Genomic DNA, 21,797 nt, shown 5'->3' on the forward strand with positions numbered 1-21,797 from the left:
AAGAGTGGGTGGGTTGGCGGAGGGGGGCAGAGAAGGTAGGTGGGGCCAGAGCAGGAGGAAGAGCAGATAAGTAGGTGCAAATAAGTAGGTTGGGGGAGATAAGTGGATGGGTTGGAGGAGGAGGAGTAGGGGAGGAGATAAGTGAGTGGGGCTGGAGGATAGGAGCTTTTGGGTTGGAGTAGGAGGAGGAGGGGAGCAGATAAGTGGGTAGGATGGAGGAGGGGAGGGGGGAGCAGGTGGGTTATTATGAATGTGTGTTTTTAGGTGAAAGTGTATTACAACACTGCCATCTTGTGGTAATTTTGGGAACTATATTAACTATATTAACAATCTTAACTACCCCATTCAACCAACAATGAAAGTTCTGGGGGTAACACTGGACCAAGGTCTAACCATGAAAGACCATGTGGACTCCCTAGTCAAAAAAGGGTTTTTTACTCTATGGAAACTCAGATCCATTAGAGCATACTTCGACGCATCAGCATTCAGAATCCTGGTACAATCCCTAATACTAAGCCACCTTGATTATTGCAACATTACCCATCTGGCAATCTCCCGAAAGCAAATGCAGAGACTACAACTGATACAAAATGCAGCAGTCAGGCTGATTTTCGGGCTGAAGAAGTCCGATCCCATAACCCCTTCCTACCGACTCCTGCACTGGCTGCCAATGGAGGCACGTACGAAGTTCAAGCTGGGATGTCTATGCTTCAAGGTATTATCTGGTCTAGCCCCTAAATACATAACAGCCCTCTTCTCATTCCCAAACAACAGACATGAAAGAAGTGCACACCTGAAATTCATCTCCCCACCGGCTAGAGGATGTAAATATAAGAGATACCATCAACAACTTCTATCGTATCAAGCAGCCTTATGGGGCAAAGACTTAGAAAAACTAATCACACTCACAAACAATTATGGAGAATTTAGGAAACACCTAAAAACATTCCTGTTCTCGAAATACCTAGGTAACGAACAAAAACAATAGCCCCCTTCGCAATCCCACCCAAATCTGATCTTGTAAACTGCTAACCCCTAATCACTAACAATGAATGCTCCATTCAATTTATGGAATTTTTCTAATTCATTGTAAACCGCATGGTACTTCATGGTCCTGCAGTATACAACCTGTTGTTATTATTGTTAATGCTGTTACTACCAGATGAACACTGCCATACTCTGTAAGTAGCTGTCTGTACAGTTTCTCTTTATTGTAAACCGCCTAGAAGTCGCAAGATTGTTGGCGGTATATAAGAATAAAGTTATTATTATTATTATATTATTATGAATGTGTTTTTTTTGTCATAGTTCCCAAAGTTACCACTAGATAGCAGTGTTGTATTAAACAGTAAGTGTGTTTTTAGAACATTAGCATTTGAAGCAGGGAAGATGAACTCCTGGATATGTCCAAGTTTCAAGTTTTATTATTTTTAATATACCGACCATCAACAAGTATCTAGACAGTTTACAATGCTATGATAAAATAAAGAATGAAAATAATACTTATAAAAGGGGGAAAGGTGAACATTTTTTTTTAATTCTTCATTTCTTAATCTTACAACAAGTGTACAAATAATAAAACATTAAAGGTGAACATTAAAGACGTGTACAATAACAAACATGAGTGTGGGGCTTGAAAAAGAAAGGGGGGTAAAGTTACATTGTTAGGAGAGAAAAAAAAAAAAGAAAAAAAAAATTTGAGTTAAAGAGAAAAGAGAGTAAGAGGGACAAAACATTAGGGATGGGGTCACTTCTTAAAAGCGTTTGGCAGGCTTAGTGATGAGAAGTTTAGGAGCTGTGGAATGCATCTTGAAATAAGAACGTTTTTAGTTTAGTCTTGAATTTATCAAGGAGATTTTCGTGGCGAAGTTGGGGAGGTAAGGCATTCCATAAAGTTGGGGCGACTACAGAGAAATTGGATTTCCTAGTGTAATAAAATTCTTTAATAGAAGGAACAGATAGTAAGTTCTGATCTGCTGATCTAAGAGTCCGAGAGGGGCAGAAAGGGATGAGGAGTTTGTCCAGAAAGGGTGGAAGACGCGAGAGTTTGATTTTAAAGACTAGCATAAATGTTTTACAGGAATGCGGTGTGTGATCGGTAGCCAGTGGGCTTCTTTCAGAAGGGGAGTAACATTTCCCTAACTTATGTATGAGTTTAATTGCAGTGTTTTGAATGAGCTGTAGATGTAATTCTTTTTGGGAAATTCCGTTATAAAGAAAATTGCAGCCTGATTATATCCCTAACTGTTGATTTGATTTTAAATCCAGGATGCTCTGAAGTGAAAACAGAGGAACATCCCACTGAGCCAACAATGGCTGCCTTTATTTTTATGGTAAATAGGATTTGAACCCACAACTTATTGTTATAAAGCAGCATCACCTCCTGTTTATCTTTCTCCCTCTTATACTCTCATGCCCTGATTTGGATTTAAGATTCAGTCAACTGATCAAGCAGGGGATTTGAACCCTTGACCTTAGAAACATAGAAATATAGAATGATGATGGCAGAAAAGGGCTATAGCCCATCAAGTCTGCCCACTCTACTGACCCACCCCATTAAGTCTGAGTGCTAATGTCCTAGTTCCTTATCTCGACCCTCGTAAGGATCCCACATGGATGTCCCATTTATTCTTAAAGTCAAGCACGCTGGTGGCCTTGATCACCTGCACTGGAAGCTTGTTCCAGTGATCTACTACTCTTTCTGTGAAGAAATACTTCCTGGTGTCACCATTAAATTTCCCTCCTCTGAGTTTGAGCGGGTGTCCCCTTGTGACCGAGGGTCCTTTGAGAAAGAAGATGTCGTCTTCCTCCTCGACACGTCCTGTATGTATTTAAATGTCTCAATCATGTCCCCCCTTTCCCTGCGTTCCTCTAGAGTGTAGAGCTGCAATTTGTTTAGTCTTTCTTCATACGAGAGACCCTTGAGCCCAGAGATCATCCTAGTGGCCATCCGCTGAACCGACTTGGCTCTAAGAACGTCTTTCCGGTAATGTGGCCTCCAGAATTGCACACAGTACTCCAGATGAGGTCTCACCATGGTTCTGTACAGTGGCATTATGACTTCAGGTTTGCGGCTGACGAAGCTTCTATTGATACATCCCATCATTTGCCTTGCCTTGGATGAGGCCTTCTCTACTTGTTTGGCAGCCTTCATGTCTGCACTGATGATTACTCCCAAGTCTCGTTCTTCTGAAGTCGTAGCTAGTGTTTCTCCATTTAAGGTGTAAGTTTTGCATGGATTACCGCTGCCGAGATGCATGACTTTACATTTCAAGTTTCAAGTTTCAAGTTTATTAAGTCTTGATGAATCGCCTATAAATTTGCTAGGCGATGTACAATAAAAAATAACATGTATTAATAAATGAAACAAGTACAATATTAAAAATGACATAAAAACAGATTTTTAAAATGACATAAAAACAGATTTTTAGCGTTGAAGCCCAGCTGCCATGTCAAGGACCAGTTTTCCAACGTAAGCAGATCCTGCGTCATACTATCCTGCAGATTGCTTTTACTCACTATATTACATAGTTTGGCGTCATCGGCGAATAGTGTTACTTTACCCTGAAGCCCTCGGGTCAAGTCCCTTATGAATATGTTAAAAAGGAATGGGCCCAGGACTCCGCTAGTCACCTCCGATGTCTCTGAGAGGGTGCCGTTGACCACCACCCTCTGAAGTCTTCCACTCAGCCAATCATTGACCCATGCAGTTAGTGTCTCACCTAACCCCATCGATTTCATCTTGCTTAATAGTCTACGGTGTGGGACGCTGTCAAAAGCCTTACTGAAATCCAAGTACATTATGTCCAGAGACTCTCCTGAGTCTAGCTTTCCTGTTACCCAATCAAAGAAGCTGATAAGGTTGGATTGGCATGACCTACCCTTAGTGAATCCATGTTGACTGGGATCCCTTAGATTCCCCTCATCCAAAATTGTGTCTAATTTACCTTTAAGTAGTGTTTCCATGAGTTTACACACTATTGATGTGAGACTCACTGGTCTGTAATTCGCAGCCTCTGCTCTGCAACCCTTTTTGTGCAGAGGAACGACGTTAGCTGTTTTCCAGTCCAAGGGGACTCTCCCCGTACTTAGGGAGAGATTGAAGAGCACGGCTAACGGTTCCGCCAGGACATCGCACAGCTCTCTGAGCACTCTTGGGTGCAATTTGTCCGGTCCCATTGCTTTGCTCACCTTGAGTCTTGACAGTTCGCTGTAAATATCCGCTGGTGTGAACTCAAATTTCTGAAATGGGTCTTCCTTGCTTGTCTTTGCTTCCAACTGTGGCCCGTGCCCTGGTGCCTCGCAGGTAAAGACTGAGCAAAAGTAATCATTCAGTAGTTTGGCTTTATCGGAATCTGTTTCCACATAATTCCCGTCTGGTGTTCTAAGGCGTACTATCCCGTTTGTGTTCTTTTTCCTGTCACTAATATATCTGAAGAAGGATTTGTCCCGTTTCTTAGTGTTCTTTGCTAGAGTTTCTTCCACTCAAAGTTTGGCCTCCCTGACTGCTGTTTTGACCGCTGCAGACCTTGTCCTGTATTCAATGTTAGCTTCTTTTTCCCCGGTGCGTTTGTATGAAAGAAATGCTCTTTTCTTCTCCTTGACTAGGTACGAGACCTCAGTGAACCATTGGGGTTTCTTTTTTCTTTGTTGTTTATTTACCGATTTTATGTAGCGGATAGTTGCCTTGTGTAGGGTCGATTTCAGGGTTGACCACCTAGCTTCCACATTATCAGTTACTTCTTGAACCTGCGTCTGATGGACGAAATTTCTCATGCGTGCGAAGTCAGTGCCCCGGAAATTGAGTACCCTAGTTTTTGTTTGTGATCTAGGGAAGCCCTAAGGTTGAACCATACCATGTTATGGTCACTGGTGGCTAGCGTTTCTCCCACCGAGACCTCCGAGACGCTTTCCTCATTCGTAAGTACCAGGTCCAGGATGGCCTGGGCCCTAGTGGACTCTAGTACCATTTGTTTGAGTCGTACTCCCTTCATGGACGTTAATATCCTCCTGCTACCACAAGTTGTCGCTGAGAGTGTGTTCCAGTCTACATCAGGCATGTTGAAGTCCCCTAGCAGAACAACGTCCCCCTGTAGGTCATATCCACCAGGTCACAATTACCTCCCCAATTCCTTCATTTTCATTCTCTGCTACCTCTCATTCCCTGATCTGAACCTATCCTGGTGCGTTATGGGACCTGCAGCACTGGGTAATGTCAGGAATTACAAATCCCAGACTGCCTTGAGACATAAATTCAACAAGTCTTCTTACTGGAAGGCTATATGTTGGAAGTGAAAACAGGATGACAGGGTTAACTCTGGCACGTCCATGATGACATCATCAGAGATGCGGCAGAGCAAATCAGGGCAGTAAAAGGCCCCGAAGCAGCGTGTGTAGAGTGCTGCACACGCTGCTGGAATCAGCTGGTTTGGAGTCGGGTCCGCGGCATCCCTTTGCGGTTGGAGTGTTTTAGGCTTCCCGCCCCGCGAGGTGTCGCCGCGGCTCCTCTCGATCCCGCCAGCGTCGGAAGCCTTCTCCGACGCTGGTGTGGCTGGTGAGAGGAGCTGGCACGGAGAACAGGGAGTCCAGCGCTGGTGTCCAGTCCTGCCGGCGAGTGGTAGTAAGGCTGGGGACTCGCGCATGCGCACTCCTGCGGCCACAGACCTACGGATCATGGAAGCACGCAGGTAGGAGTGCGCATGCGCGAGGTAGGCTTTTATGATATAGGATAAAGAGTTTGACCTCATTTCTTACCTCTTTTTTTTTCTGAGGCCCAGTGGTTTAGAGAGAGCCAAGATCCCTTGCAAAAGCCATTGTACCCTTAAACCCAGATCCTTACCGTCTCTTTCTTGCCCTTTGCCTCCTGTTCCCGCCTGTCTTGGTTGAAGTCTTTTGGTTTTCTTTTACTAAGTCCCCCCAGTCGTCAAGTGTTGTTGAATGCTGGAAAAAAGTTAATTGTACACCGCTCAGAAGACATTTTACTTTATAACATTTTATTGAGGAAATGCAATAAATACATAATAATATAACACAGTAAAATAGTCATTACATTTAAATTGACCATATTAACTTCTAATAAATGTTTATCATTCCTTCAAAATAAATTTTTAAACAGGACTTAGTCATAGATTTTGTTTAGAATTATAGGAGTTTTGATTGAGCACAATTAAACAATGTTTTACCATGAATTCAACTGCAAAGAACATCCTCCAACATATATTTTAATATATCTAAACTATTTTTCCCCCCTTATTACTTCATATATATATATCAAAATCATTCCAATTTCAGAAGACATTTTAACTAAAACTTGGCGGTCTCCGCGCGCCATTTCCCGGTCGCGCTCTACACCTATTATGACGTCATAATTCCACGGGCAGCAGCACCAGCAAGAAAAAGACAAGAAAAAAAAAGAAGCAAGGGTGACGTCACCCCTCGGCTCCAATCAGAGCAGACGAGGCGGGAAGAGAATGGGGCGAGGGCGGCCCCCGCCAATGGGCGGCGAGGGCCGGCGCAGAGCGACGCGGCGGCGGGCCAATGGGGCGCCGGGGGGCCGGCGCCGGGCCCATGGGCGCCGCGCGTGCGCTCACGCTCCGCCCGACCGGATGAGGCGAGCAGGGTCGGCGTCGGCGCGCGAGTGAAGGAGCGGCGAGGGGGGCCCCCGCGGCGCGCGCCCAGGCCGTCGCCATGGGCAACCGGGGCATGGAGGAGCTCATCCCGCTCGTCAACAAGCTGCAGGACGCCTTCAGCTCCATCGGCCAGAGCTGCAACCTCGACCTGCCGCAGATCGCCGTGGTGGGCGGCCAGAGCGCCGGCAAGAGCTCCGTGCTCGAGAACTTCGTGGGCCGGTGAGCAGACTCCGCCCTCTCCCCCTCCCTCCCTCCCTCAGAGCGGCCGCTGCGCCGCGTGCGTAACGCTCTCCCGCGCGCGCTTGGCGCTGCGCTCGAGGACGGAGGCCTCCGCTCCCTGCGCAGGGGCCGGCCGCCGTTGGCGTACTTTGCGCAAGGGCCGGCCCCAGACGGTCAGGCTTTCAAGCGTTGCGCTGCGAAGATGCTGGGAAGAGACATTTGCGTAGAAGGGAGGCAGTGCGTGCGTAGTGGTTGGGGAGAGCCTGAAGTAGGGTCGCCGTATGGCTCCAGGAGGAGGAGGAGGACGACTGACACGGTGACAAAATTCATCACCGTCCCCGCGGATAACCGCGGGAAACCATCTAAATGTCATTCTTTAAGGCACAGGTGTCAAAGTCGGTCCTCGAGGGCCAGAATCCAGTCGGGTTTTCAGGATTTCCCCAATGAATCTGCATGAGATCTATTTGCATGCACTGCTTTCAATGCATATTCATTGGGGAAATCCAGAAAACCCAACTGGATTCCGGCCCTCGAGGAGGGACTTTGACACCCCTGCTTTAAGGAGAGAGGGAAGAATCCGAGTATGAATGGCCACAACCACTGACCCGCACGCTTTGCTTTGAAGAATGCTGGTGTAGAATAGTGTGACCATATGGCTCCAGAAAAAAGGGGACGGATTGAGACCTCCGGGTTTTACTTCCATTGAAAGCGATGGAAGTATGGAGAACAGGTTGAGACATCTTGGGTTGCATTCAATGGAAGTAAAACCCGGATGTCTCAATCCGACTCCTTTTTTCTGGAGCCATATGGTAACCTTAGTGTAGAAGGACCGAGGTTGAAAGAGACACTAGAAAATGACATGGGATTATTTCCCACAGGGACAGGAACGGTGATGAATATTGTCACCCTGTCATTCTCTAATTGGAAGTGAAACCTGGATGTCTCAATCTGTCCTTGTTCTGGAGCCAAACGGTGACCCTAGCCCTAAAAACCTGCTGTTCTCAACTGGGTCCTGAGGTACCCCCCTTGCCAGTCAGGTTTTCAAGATAGCCACAATGAATATGCATGGAAGACAGTGTATGCAAATCAAGTTTATGCAAATTCAGTGTGGATATCTTGAAAACCTGACTGGCGAGGGGGGTACTCCAGGACCCAGTTGAGAAGCACCACTGTAGGGCAAGGCCACCACTTGATCCAGATTTGCAGGACAACATTTATCCAGTCCTGTGGGGTTTTTTCCCCCCCCCATGTTGGAACTTATAACTTTGCTTTCTTTAGGAGATGCAACAGGGTAAACCAGGGGTCTCAAAGTCCCTCCTTGAGGGCCGCAATCCAGTCGGGTTTTCAGGATTTCCCCAATGAATATGCATGAGATCTATCTGCATGCACTACTTTCAGTGCATATTCATTGGGGAAATCCTGAAAACCTGACTGGATTGCGACCCTCAAGGAGGGACTTTGAGATCCCTGGGGTAAACCAAGGACTGGATGAACTTTGTCCTGCAAATCTGGATCTAGCTGGCAGCCTTACTAAAGGGCTGTACCTATTCATATTTGGGCCATAACCCTATCATTGTGGTCAAATAAAACAGCACGATTCCCATCCCCTGCTCCCTCCAAACTCAGCTATAAGGTTTCCAGGTGTCGGTTGTGTTTTACAACAGTTTAGATCAGTGGTCCTGGAGAACCCCCAGGCCAGTCAGGTTTTCAGGATAATCCTAATGAATATGCATGAGAGATCTGCATATAATGAAGGTGCCAGGCATGCACATCTGCTCCATGCATATTCATTAGGGCTGTCCTGAAAACCTGACTGGCCTGGGAACCATTGGTTTAGATTTAGGTAAAATAGGTAGTTCCCTGTCCCCTTCCCTAGAAGATTTGCAGTCTAAACTTGTTCTAAGGTGTGTCAGTGGAATTTGAACCCTGGTGTGTGGTTCCCTCCACTCCCGTCTAGCCAAGTAGCTGCGTTTCATTAGCTCTTTAAAGTGGGTTGTAGTCAGACTGTGTCCAACTTAAAAGAAAAAAATAACTTTTGAACTTTAACTTAGCTGATTATCCACCCACCACTATTATTTCCAACAAATCAGCATTGAAAGGCTTATTCATAACCAGTTCCTGCTTTCTGAATCTTACAGACTGATGAGGCAAGCAAACTGACAGGAAACACATACGCTGGAAGTTCAGGTGTCTGCTTTGATGAAGTAGTTTGAACACGTACTACAAGTTCCCCTTAGCATGATGTATACATGTATGTGTGTGTGTACATAGGCGTAAAGCGTTGCCCCTTCAGTGGCAAATATAGACAGCAGAAAGTAAATTCTCAGAACCGACACGTTTTAATTATCAAAATGTAGACGTTTATTATAATTGAATTCTCATAAAAAACATCAAAATTAAAAAGACTTTAATGCAGAAAAAAAACATTGGAACAAGCTTCCAGTGCAGGTGATCGAGGCAGACAACGTTGCCAGACTTTAAGAATAAATGGGATACCCATGTGGGATCCCTACGAGGGTCAAGATAAGGAAATTGGGTCATTAGGGCATAGACAGGGGGTGGGTAAGCAGAGTGGGCAGACTTGATGGGCTGTAGCCCTTTTCTGCCGTCATCTTCTATGTTTCTATGTAATACACTGACTGCTCCCAGGAATAGCAATAAAGGCCGGACCCTACAAGGGCCGTGTTTCGGCAGAACTTTGCCTTCTTCAGGGGTCCTTAAATCAAAAAAAGACAAGAAGAAGAAATTACAAATGTGTGTGAAGTTCCCAATAGTGGTTTTTTACAGTGACAGATAATGTATGAATTGACCCATTATGAGTGATTCGAAAGAACAATTAAATATCATATATAAAAAAAGGAGCTTCAGATTTTGCTGTGATGGTTAGACTTTTACATCATCACTATTTTTTGACCAACATGTTTTTCACACCAACTTAGGTGCAAAATCTGAAGCTCCTTTTTTTATATATATTTAATCGTTCTTTTGAATCACTCATAATGGGTCAATTCACACATTATCTGTCACTGTAAAAAAAAAAAATCACTGTTGTGAGCTTCACACACATTTTTGTTTCTTCTTTTTGTCTTTTTTGATTTGATTTAAGGACCCCTGAAGAAGGCAAAGTTCTGCCGAAACACGGCCCTTGTAGGGTCCGGCCTTTATTGCTATTCCTGGGAGCAGTCAGTGTATTGTGTGAATACTTGGCATATGGGGTTTTTTTTCTGCATTTTGATGATTTTTTTATGAGAATTCAATTATAATAAATGTCTACATCAGATGTCTCCTGTTGGATTGATCAGAGTTACATGTAGAACATTGGTCTTCTCTTTGTGGATTTTGTTTTTCTAATCATTTTTTTCCATCTTTAAAATCACCAAGCAACAAAGTTGAGAAAAATTATTTATTTTCATTTTAGTAATAACATAACATAACTTTATTTTTTGTATACCGCCATACCCAGGGAGTTCTAGGCGGTTCACATCAATTAATCAGAGTTACAAACGGTACAATATCGGTTGATCAAAGTCATGGGCGACAAAGTAGTAGATGTTGTAAGGAGTAGGAGAGAGTGGGTCGAGGGGGAGAGGGTAGGGTAGTACCAATGGGGGGAGGGGGTGGAGGTTTTGGTTCTTTGTGGAGGGGCATTAAGGGTCCTGGCCTTGGAAGAGGTGAGTTTTGAGTAATTTTCTGAAGCCGAGGTAGGTGGGGGCCTCAAGGATCATGTGGGCTAGCCATGGGTTTAGTTTGGCGGCCTGGTAGGCGAAGGTTTTGTCGAGGAATTTATTGGAGTGACAGAGTTTTAGGGATGGGAAGGCGAACAGCTGAATTCTGCGGGAGTTCTTGTTGCTGGGGTTCAAGAGGAAGTGTGGGTTGAGGTAGACCGGATACTGTTTTGTAACAAAAGCAGGCGAATTTGAATAGGACTCTGGATTCTAATGGCAGCCAATGAAGCTTGCGGTAGAAAGGGGTGACATGTTCCCATTTTTTCAGGCCGAATATGAGGCGGACCGCGGTGTTCTGGATCATTCTAAGTCTTCTGATGGTTTTCTTCGTGGCGCTCGGGTAAATGATATTACAGTAGTCCAGTATGCTAAGACTAGAGGATTGTACTAGCAGGCGGAATGACGCGTCGTCAAAGTATTTTTTTATAGTGTGTAGTTTCCAGAGTACCGAGATACTTTTCCTGACTGAATTATCAGTGTGTTTTTCCAGGGATAGATGTTTGTCCAGTGTGACTCCCAGTATTTTTAAGGTTTGTTCGAGGGGGAAAGTCGATCCTTTTACTTGAATTGTGGTGTCTTTGATTTTGTCTTTGGGGGTAGCTAGGAAGAATTTTGTTTTGTCAAGGTTTAGTATTAGCCACTGTATGATTGTAGAAGGAAATGTGAGGGGATGACACTTTATGCCATTACAAATTTTAATACACACAGACACAATTTATAGAGTTTGTAGCAACAAACCCTGTGTGTTCTCTCTTTCTGTCTAGATATACATTTATATCACCCTAAGGGTTCCTTTTGCAAAAGTGTGCTGGGGCCTTAACGCGTGCGTTAAATTCCCGAGCGCGCGAAGGCGGTAGATTTTCTGCGTGCTCTAAAAACCCTAGCGCACCTTCGTAAAAGGAGCCCTAAGGGGAACTTTAGTACAGTCCCTGACTTTTGGAGTGGTTCCCTGGACTAGGTTTTGTCAGTTTGAAGTAGTTTGGCAGCAAGGAGTGAGGCTTTTGAGTGTCCGTGTCAGGGAAAACAAAATCTGTGGTTGAAAGGGGAAAGACTTCTCGGAGCAAACTCAGTTTAGAAAAACAGGGCAACCGGGGGAAGCATGGAGACAGGAAGTTTGTGCTTCCCCTATTGCGGTCAGCGACAGGCTACTTGGTAACACAGATGACGGTAGGTGAAGGCCAGCCTGGACCATCCAGTCTTTCCCAACAAGAGAAATGTAATAGCAAAAGGTATGATGCGATTAGTACACAGGCACACTTGATCATGATTTGGTCCTCCTTACTCGGTCACAAACCTCTTTCGAGAACTTTAAAGCTGATCTTAAAACTTTTCTTTTTTGAAAATGCCTTTGTTTGCACCTGAAACTCCTCTTGGCATGGGCCTGCTGGACAAGTCAGATGAGTCTTTATCCCTCTCTGCTCCTGACCCCCCTTAACTTTCAGTTTCCTCTAGACCAGGGGTCTCAAAGTCCCTCCTCGAGGGCCGCAATCCAGTCGGGTTTTCAGGATTTCCCCAATGAATATGCATGAGATCTATGCGCATGCACTGCTTTCAATGCATATTCACTGGGGAAATCCTGAAAACCCGACTGGATTGCGGCCTACAAGGAGGGACTTCGAGACCCCTGGCGTAACTACACATCCCTATGCCAGTTTACTCAAACAAGAGCCTAACGATGATAAACAAACATTAAATAATGTAGGTGAAAGCGGTGATCCTTGAGGAACACCGCATGGATTCTTCCAGGTAGTAGAAAATAGAGTCTGGTTTCCAAAAATCCTCTAAACTAGGGGTCTCAAAGTCCCTCCTGGAGGGCCGCAATCCAGTGGGGTTTTCAGGATTTCCCTAATGAATATGCATGAGATCTATGCGCATGCACTGCTTTCAATGCATATTCATTGGGGAAATCCTGAAAACCCGACTGGATTGCGGCCCTCGAGGAAGGACTTTGAGATCCCTGCTCTAGACCCATTCTGTCCATCCAGTTTTCAGCTTCCCTCCCCCCCCCCTTTTGTTCTCATAGGATATTGTTTTCTCCTAGGACAAACAGGATGTGTCAGCCACGTATATTGGAGCTGTCAGGTGACATCAGCTATATGTGGCTGACTGATCCTGCAGTCCACGGAGAACCTTAGTTACAGGTAAGTAATTTTACTTGATGTGCGGGATAAGAAATGCATCATAAACTTGGATTGGTCCTTGCCATTTTCAGGGCACAGACTGTAAAGTTTACCCAGCTTTACTTTTGTTCTCCAACTACTGAAGCTGAATTTGTCTGGTCATGATCAGGGCACAGGCCGTGAAAGTCTGCCCAGCGCTGGCGTTGCTTTTTAATTATTCGTGTTGGTATCTAATCAGTGCCAAGCTTGTTTGTAAAGAATGACCCGGGGACAAATTTTTTCCCCTGTCCCCATGGGAACTGATTTTCCTGTCACGTCCTTGTGAGTTCTTTTCCTGTCCCTGCAAGCTCCGTCCTCCTTTGCACAAGCCTTAAAACACTTTAAAATCATTGCGTGGTTAAGACAGAGCTTACAGGAATGGGACAGGAACGGCGACAAAACTCACAGGGACGGGATGAGGAAATTGAGTTCTTATGGGGACAGGGACAAATATCTCTCTGTGCCATTCTCTGCTTGTTTGGTTCCTTGCCTTCCATCCTGGATTCCTCTGCTTTTATCCCATGCATTTTTAAATTCCGTTACCATTTTCATCTCCCCCCCCCACCACCACCTCGTGTTGGAGGGCATTCCAGGTGTTTACCACCCTCTCCATGCAGTACATATTTTTTAATATAATAAGCCAGAACCTTTTATCCAAAAGACTCTGAAAATGCTTTGCTGTGCTGCTTCGATCACCACTTCTGGGGTGTCCAGTCCTTATCAATGCCCCAGTTATGGAAAGACAGATTTGCATGGACTGGGGGGGGGGCTTTAATGGCAACTCCAGTAATAACTTGCACAGAGCAGTGGGTGCAGCTCTGGACGCTACTACTACATAAGAACATACAAATTGCTACACTGGGACAAACTGAAGGTCCATCAAGCCCAGGATCCTGCTTACAACGGTGGCCAACCCAGGTCCCAAGTCCCTGGCAGAAGCCCAAAGAGTAGCAACATTCCAGAGCTGAGATTGTGATGTCATAATGCCTCATTCCACCAATGCCTAAGAGCCAACCTCAGTAGTGATGTCACAGTGGCTTCATTGTCCTTGACTTGGCTCACCTACGAGCATAAGAGTTGCCTTACTGGGACAGACTGAAGGTCCATCAAGCCCAGGATCCTGCTTCCAACAGTGGCCAACCCAAGTCCCTGGCAGAAGCCCAATGAGTAGCAACATTCCAGAGCTGAGATTGTGATGTCATAATGCCTCATTCCACCAATGCCTAAGAGCCAACCTCAGCAGTGATGTCACAATGGCTTGTTTGTCCTAGACTTGGCTCACATAAGAACATAAGACAGATCGAAGGTCCATCAAGCCCAGGATCCTGTTTCCAACAGTGGCCAACCCAGGTCCCAAATACCTAGCTAGATCCCAAGGAGAAAAACAGATTTTATGCTGCTTATTCTAGGAATAAGCAATGGATTTCCCCAAGCCATCTCAAGAATGGCCTATGGATTTCTCTTTTAGGAAATCCAACCTTTTTTTATACCCTACTAAGCTAACTGCTTTCTCCACATTCTCCAGCAACAAATTTCAGAGTTTAATTACACGTTTTGTGAAGAAATATTTTCTCCGATTTGTTTTAAATCTACTACTTAGCTTTATCACATGTCCACTAGTCTTAGTGTTTTTGGAACGACTGAAGAAGCGATTCACATCTACCCTTTCTACTCCACTCAGGATTTTGTAGACTTCAATCCTCTCTCCCCTCAGCTGTCTCTTTTCCGTTTTAGTCTTTCCTCATACTAGAGGAGTTCCATCCCCTTTACCATCGTGGTCGCTCTTCTTTGAACCTTTTCTAGTGCCACTATATCTTTCTTGATATAAGGCCAGAACTGAAAGCAATACTCCAGATGAGGTCGCACTATGGAGTGATACAGGGGCATTATGACATTCGTAGTCTTGTTAACCATCCCTCTTCCAATAATAATAATTTTATTTTTTATATACTGCCTGGTTCTAGGCGCTTCACAACAAGTAAAACAACATACAGCGAAGAATACAATTTAAAAATGGAAATACATCAGATAGTAAAACATGAGAAATGCATACAATTTTAAAAGACAAGAGAATGCATTAGGATACAAATTTATCAAATTATTGGGTCTTCAAAAATTTTCTAAAATCAAGATAGGAGGGAGCTTCCTAGTATAATTTTTCCAAACCAAACATTCCGTTTAGCAGCCTGAAAAGAGAGGGTTCTCGCAAGAAACCTCTTATAGCAACATCATTTAACAGACCTCGACTCTCCGCCATATGTAACATCGCTGTATGTAAATCTCAGCAAATGTAACTACTCTGCAAATGTAACCTAGCTGTAAAAATTAACTTCACCGTAAATGTATCGTCAATAATGTAAATGTAGCATCGCCGAAAATGTAACTTCGCTGTAAATGTACAGTCTCTTCATCTGTTAACCACATAGAACTTCCATGGTAATGCGGTATACAAGAGTAAAGTTATTATTATTTTTCCAATGGTAAGAAAGACTTTCATCCTTGAACACCTGGTACGATCTGTTACCCAGAAATCCTCGAAACCAATTTAAAACATTTCCTGAAATACCAATAGATTCCGAGCAATCAATAAGAATAGTATCCTGAAAGGCATAGAAAAAGTAGACAGGGACAGATTTTTCAAATTAAGGGGCACCACAAGTACAAGGGGGCACTCGGAGAAACTGAAAGGGGGACAGGTTTAGAACAAACCCTAGGAAGTTCTTCTTCACTCAGAGGGTGGTGGATACATGGAACGCTCTTCCAGAGGCTGTGGTAGACAGGAACACATTAAATGGTTTCAAAGAAGGTTTGGATAGATTCCTAGAAGAAAAAGGGATTGAAGGGTATAGATAGGTATAGACCACTGCTCAGGCAATGGGCTTGATGGGCCACCGCGGGAGCGGACCGCTGAGCAGGATGGACCTCTGGTCTGCCTCAGCGGAGGCAACGTCTTATGTTCTTATGATCCATCAGGTCAAAAGTGCTGCTCAGATCGAACTGCAGAATCAAAGCACTTGTACCTCGACTAAACAACGTATGAAGATAATCCAACAGAGAGGTCATGACAATTTCAGTACTGAAACCTGACCCAAACCCAGACTGGTTGTCCTGTAAGATATTAAACTTATCCAAATAAGTAGTTAGTTCTGAGTTAACCAGACCCTACCTAAAAACAAAGGAATACTATCAATGGATGCCAAGGTAGAAGATTCTTTAGGGTTTTTGATAATCGGTGTGATCAAAATCTGACCCAATTCCTCTGGAAAGGTCCCGTTAGATAATAAAAAGTTAAGCCTTAAAAGTGACAGGGGCAACTTTCATGACATTCGGGGAACAGCTATCAGCCTACAGTACGAATTGACATACTTCCTAGCATCTTCTTTGCTTTTTTGACATTGGGTGGAAGGTTTCAGCATATTGTCTACAATGATACCCAGATCCTTTTCGTGGGCGTGAACTCCCAAGGTGGACCTTAGCATCTGGTATCTGTAATTTGGGTTATTCTTCTCAAGGTGCATCACTTTGCCTTTGTCCACATTCAATTTCATCTGCCATTTGGACGCCCGGTCTTCCAATTTTGTGAGGTCTGCCTGCAATTGATCACAGCCTGCATGCTGGATATGTGACTGAGCAGCAGGTTAGATTAAAGAATTATTAACTGTCCTCCCAATAATCGGGCCATACATGATCCCTGATTAATCGGGGCTGAAATCGGAAGAAAATGGAAACTTGAATGAACTTCGTGTGAGGTCCAGCTGCTTAATTTAAGTAGATAGTATTTCAGGGAGTCCTGTGCAACTAACAGCTTGAGTCTTTGCTTTCTGGCAGACGGCAAACCCTGAGATTTGCTCCGTCACCACTATCAAAGACTCCATTGGCTGCCCCTGGAAGCAAGAGTTCTGTTCAGATTTGCCTGTCTTTGTTTCAGATCTATTTTTGGTTCGGCCCCCACGTACTTCCCCATTTTAACTTAGATTGTTCAATCAGACCCACACGCAGAGTACATTTGTTGAACCATCCAACAATAAAGGGCTGCCGTTACAAAAGATACCTGCTTTCTAAGCAGGTCAACTGAACGATTGGTTGGGTAACATTATTGCTCCTCATCCTACCTAAGTTTCAGAAAATTAGTAAAAAAACAAACAAACTTGTTTAACCGATTTGTAACTTAAGATTTCTTAAGCCCTATCTTTTTAATACTCTAACTGAATCGTTACCTAAGATCTCTCTTATGCCTTACCTCTGTATCCTGCAACGTACTTGAATCTTTGTTATGTAATTCTCTCGGAAATGTCCAGATGTCTTCTAATTTGTAATCCGCTTAGAACCGCAAGGCACAGGCGGAATAGAAATCACTAATGTAATGTAATGTAATTCTGCTCACTTGTATTTTGATGACTTTACATTGTGCCTATTTTCGCTGACTCCGGCTCTTCTTTATTGTAAACCGCCTCGAACTATTATGGCTTTGGCGGTATCATTTAAAATAATAAAACACTAGCCGCGCATGCGCACTCAGACCTGCGTGATCTGTAATCCCTGTTCCGTGAGATGTAGGTCCGTGGCTTTGCAGAAGTGCGCATGCGCGGGTCCCCAGCCACTCCCCTCCTCCCGCCCTCACTCACCATGGAAGCCAGGCAAGCTGTCTCCCTGCCCGCGTCCTCAGCAGGGAACACACCTCCCGCCTTAACTCGCCGCTGCTGCTGATCCTCCTGTAAAGAGCCTGCGATGGTGTCCGGCTTTAGCGAACCTTGCAGGCCGCTCTCCAACCTCGGTAGCACGTAGAATTTCCTAACATTGCCCCTGAATCTACCACCCCTCAACCTCAAATTATGTCCTCTGGTTTTACCATTTTCCTTTCTCTGGAAAAGATTTTGTTCTACGTTAATACCCTTCAAGTATTTGAACGTCTGAATCATATCATCATTTATTTATTTGGTTTTATATCCCGTTCTCCCAGAAGACTTCGGAACAGGTTACAAGTTTACATACATAATAAAGGGTTTGCATACAAAGCCATGGCAGAACATAAGCCCCCCTTTTACAAAGCTGCGTTAAGGCTTTTTTGATCGTCGGCTGCAGCGGAATTGGCTCGGACGCTCAGAGAATTCCTATGAACGTCAGAGCTAATACTGCCTTGGCCGGTGATTAAATAAAAAAAAAAAAGCCTAACATGGCTTTGTAAAAGGGGGAGGAGGGCTAGTTAACAAGGCAGGGTAAAACATAATATGACAAAACGGTTCATAGACAACCCCGCGAAAGACAAAGGCGCGTGCCGACAACTGAGTGCAAGACGGAGGCGTGTGCCGAAGAAAATGACGCTTTTAGGGGATCCGACGGGGGGGGTTTTGTTGGGGAGCTCCCCCAGTTTATTTAATAGAGATCGCGCCGGCGTTATGCGGGGTTTGGGGCGTTGTAACCATCCACATTTTACTGTAAACTTAATTTTTTCCCTAAAAACAGGGAAAAAGTGAAGTTTTCAGTAAAATGTGGGGGTTAAAACCCCCCACAACGCGGCTTGATGTCTATTAAGTAAAGTGGGGGCCACGCCCCCCCATCGGAGCCCTAAAAACAGTAATTTTGTGCGGTGCGCACCCCCACGCTGCGCTCAATTGTCTGCGCGCGCCTTTGTCCCGGCGCGCTTTTGACCTGACAAAACATGGGATGGCGAGAACAGGAAGGCAACCTAGCAGGTAGACGTGGAACGGCAAACATTGTGTAGGAGATGCAGCATGAGAGGACGTAGTGTGGACCGTCATGCTCTTCTCCCAAACGTCTTTGAACTTTTCTGTCCACTGCATGTTATAGTGTTTCGTGTGCCACCAGTTCCCTAAAACATCCAGTGTGTCTTGGCTACTTGAGCACTTGCGCCTCCGAGTCCTGTCTGCTTAGGTCAGGTTCTGAGTTTGTCCTTCGTAATCTGGTGTGCTTTCTAATATCTCGAGCTCTGGGTGTTTACGTTGCAGAAAAGAGCTATTTTTATTTCCTGCTCTGAAGCGGCCGCACCCAGGTATTTGAAAGTTCAGGAGTGTCAGGACAGGCCCCCCTGGGGACGGGGGAGGCTGGGTGTACGGTTTTACTTGGTGCAGGCACATTCGTGGTTGGAGCGTTTCCTGTTTTCCTTCTTTCGAGCGTGTGCTGCCTTCCTGGAGGTGTGGGCCTCATCCTCTGGGTGTTGTCGGTGGCCGACCTGCCAGCTGATGATAATAATTTCCGGGAGCTGCTGGGTGGATTTGGAAAGTTAGGGAGCTTTCTTTTGCTTCCAGTAGGCCAACTTGTTCTCCCTGGTGGGGCTGTTTCTCTGGGATGAACCTGTATTGCCGAAATTAAATTTCATCCTCCCAGTTTTGTGGAGGTACCTGAGGGCCTTATTCAGTGCGGGAGGGGGGGGTGTCGCTGTCGTCGGACGGAGGGAAAGTCCTGGGCATTCTGGCATTAATTTGGGTAAGGAGAGGGTGTTTAATCAGCCTAGTAGCTGTCTGGTTCTCCCCCTTCCCAGTGTCCCGGCCCTTGTTGTCACCAAGGGGAGCCGCGGCTGCCCTTCCTTATTCTGTGACTCACCCTTGCGTGATGTTAGCTCTCAGGCCCAGCTGCTGAGAGTTGGGAAAGCCGAGGGCTCTTTCGCTGTAGCTCAATCAGTTGACGTTTCCTTTTGTCCCTTGTGGTTTTCACCCTTTCAAGGCAGGACATTTATGAAACGTGTGTGTGTGGAAATAGGCTGTGGGATGCACTCAAAGCTTAGCTACTTACGAGATTTGGCTTGGTGGAAAACAAAATGTTTCCAGCAACTGGGAATGAAACATCCTCTCTCGGGTGTTGGGGGAAGGGGCTGGCCGTGAGGTAATGAAGGTGAAGCAGTGGGTGTTGCATATCTATTTCTGGAAGACTCAGCAGTTTTGGGATGATGCTGTCCATGCGTTTGATTTGGAGACTCGGGTGTCCATAGCGAGCCTCTAACCAAAGATTCATTGATTAGGGTAACATTAGCTTTAGATTTTTGCAATGCATTGATGTCGGGGTTCTCGGGGAGATGCAGCCAGGAAGGAACATGCTGGGCAGGACATTTTGAGCAGTGCGGGAGGGTGGTAGGTTGAGCTGTTTGACAAGGCTATAGAGCGAGATGTCAAGGTGTTGCAGGCCAAGATGTTCCTTCCAATGCCACCAGAGGTGGACAGAGATGCTACTTGGTTTAAGATTATAATTCAGATTTTCTGGGGTTTTCTGAACATGGGAGAGATGCGGGGGGAGGTGGGGGTTCTTCAGAAGATAATGCAGTAAGTAGGGCTGTGTGACTTTTTTTTAAATTGGGTTTTTATTCTTTGGCTGGTTTGTGACTTTGTAAATTGCATTGGTTTACACTGGTTCTTACTGCAGTATATAAAAACTTTCCCACCCAGTGCATGTTCGGACACTAATTGCTCTGTACAGTAGTTAGAGACATCTCCCGTTGCCTCCCGTAAACGTGGTAGTACAGTTTTCCTTCTAGGGCATGGAATGGGCACTGTGCCTTGTCAGCCATCTGAATACCAGGTCATTAACTGCACTTGGCGTAGCGGGGGAGGGAAGCTGATGCCCATTTTTAGAGAAATGGTTTGTAATTGTGATTTAGGTCTTTGCTAGACTTGTACCAGAACTCTCTGCAGCTGGCTCTGCGACCTTTGCTGAGGCGCTTCACCTCTTCATGCCTTCCTCGGTGAACCGGGCTGGCATTGTTCTCTCTCCAAAGGAAGCCTGAAATTCTCTAACCCGTACGCTCCTAAGGCATCACTATGGTCTTTTCTGCTGGGCTGCTATTACCGTAAAGCATGTTGGTGTCCCATTTTGGATATAATGAGCCATTATTCCAAATTATTGCAGCTTTTGAATACCCAGGCCCACATCAGTTCTGAAGGCGCCTGTTCTTGAGGTCCTTATCCAGTTGAACAGAGCTGTAATTCTTTAATTGAACTTTAACTAGCACCAATTATAGTGAGTAGTTTGTTCTGCCTGCTGGGAAGCTTCTTATGAAAAGGATTTTCCGAGCAGGCATGATACAAATGTGCCTTGGGCCACCCAGTAGCTGAATTCTCTGCATGCTGTGGTTAGATGGATTTAGTAAGATGGAACTGGAGAAGGAGGTTGTAACTTTTTTTTTCTTTAGGACATAACAATAGCTATTCCTTTTTTGTCCATCAAATCACTCCAGGTCAAATGGTTTAGGCACTCCTGGCCAGCAGATGGAGACAGAGAGAAGCTGTGAGCTTTGCCCTATAGAAGGCGCTGTGCAGATAACTTTTCGTCTCCAGCAGATGGTGACTGACAGATGGGCCCAGTTGGAGAGCTGGTCACCTGGCTGAATCTGAGTAGTTGGAGATCCAGGACCCTACCAGGGGTGTAGCAGTACCTGGATGAGTCCAGATGCCACCCATTATAAATTGGCATAAAGGTGACCATTGCCATCACTCCACAGATTAGGTGCAAGATACAACCAGTGAATCCCAAAGGCCTTTTAAACATGATGTTTATTTATTTAAAAATTTGTTATGGTGAGAACTGAGAATCTTATTGATTATATTTGACAGATTTACCTTGAGAAGCACAGGTACGAGCCTTAACTGTGAGAATGTTTCTGACACGGTATGTCACTGCTCTGATAGATTAACCTAAAGTCTCCTAATCCATTCATTAGTATTATGGCAGCCAGTCAGTTCATGTTGTTCCCCTTCTCGTGTTTCCAATTGTGATCCCCCCCCCCCCTGCCATTTCGGATATCCACTTTCTTCATGCCACAGTTGTGGTAGATTATATGGTTTTTCTCCATTGCTCGTGATCGTTGCATGAAGGAAGTCCTCTGAGAGGAGAGGTAAATGTGTAATGTCCCAGCTAATCCTGAGCAGGGCTGTGGAGTCGGAGTCAAAGGATTTATCTACCGACTCCACAGCCCTGATCCTGAGTGCAAGACTCGGGTCCCTAAGCACTTGCAAGTCCACTAAAATTGATGCCATAGAGACCTGGCCTAGTTGATAAGCCCTGCAGCAGACGGTTGCTGTTGCTGCCCTGGTACAGCCAGGACGCTGGGATTTGGC

General features: G+C 45.2%; 1 protein-coding gene across 8 annotated transcripts in view; it reads left to right on the forward strand.

Moving 5' to 3' along the window:
- Nucleotides 1–6,575: 6,575 nt before the first annotated feature.
- Nucleotides 6,576–21,797, forward strand: part of DNM2 (dynamin 2) — a 55,175-nt gene continuing 39,953 nt past the window's right edge. For 4 of the 8 annotated variants that reach the window (XM_033925523.1, XM_033925526.1, XM_033925522.1 and 1 more), the window contains exon 1: nt 6,578–6,848. In XM_033925523.1, coding sequence (XP_033781414.1) covers nt 6,688–6,848 — 161 coding nt within the window. In that variant the 5' untranslated portion in view covers nt 6,578–6,687. Of the gene's footprint in view, nt 6,849–21,797 lie in introns of all 8 variants that reach the window. The other 4 variants (XM_033925519.1, XM_033925518.1, XM_033925520.1 and 1 more) reach the window with 2 other exon arrangements.

The sequence above is a fragment of the Geotrypetes seraphini genome, chromosome 16 (genome assembly GCF_902459505.1).
Source record: "Geotrypetes seraphini chromosome 16, aGeoSer1.1, whole genome shotgun sequence".
NCBI classification, from domain to species: Eukaryota; Metazoa; Chordata; class Amphibia; order Gymnophiona; family Dermophiidae; genus Geotrypetes; species Geotrypetes seraphini.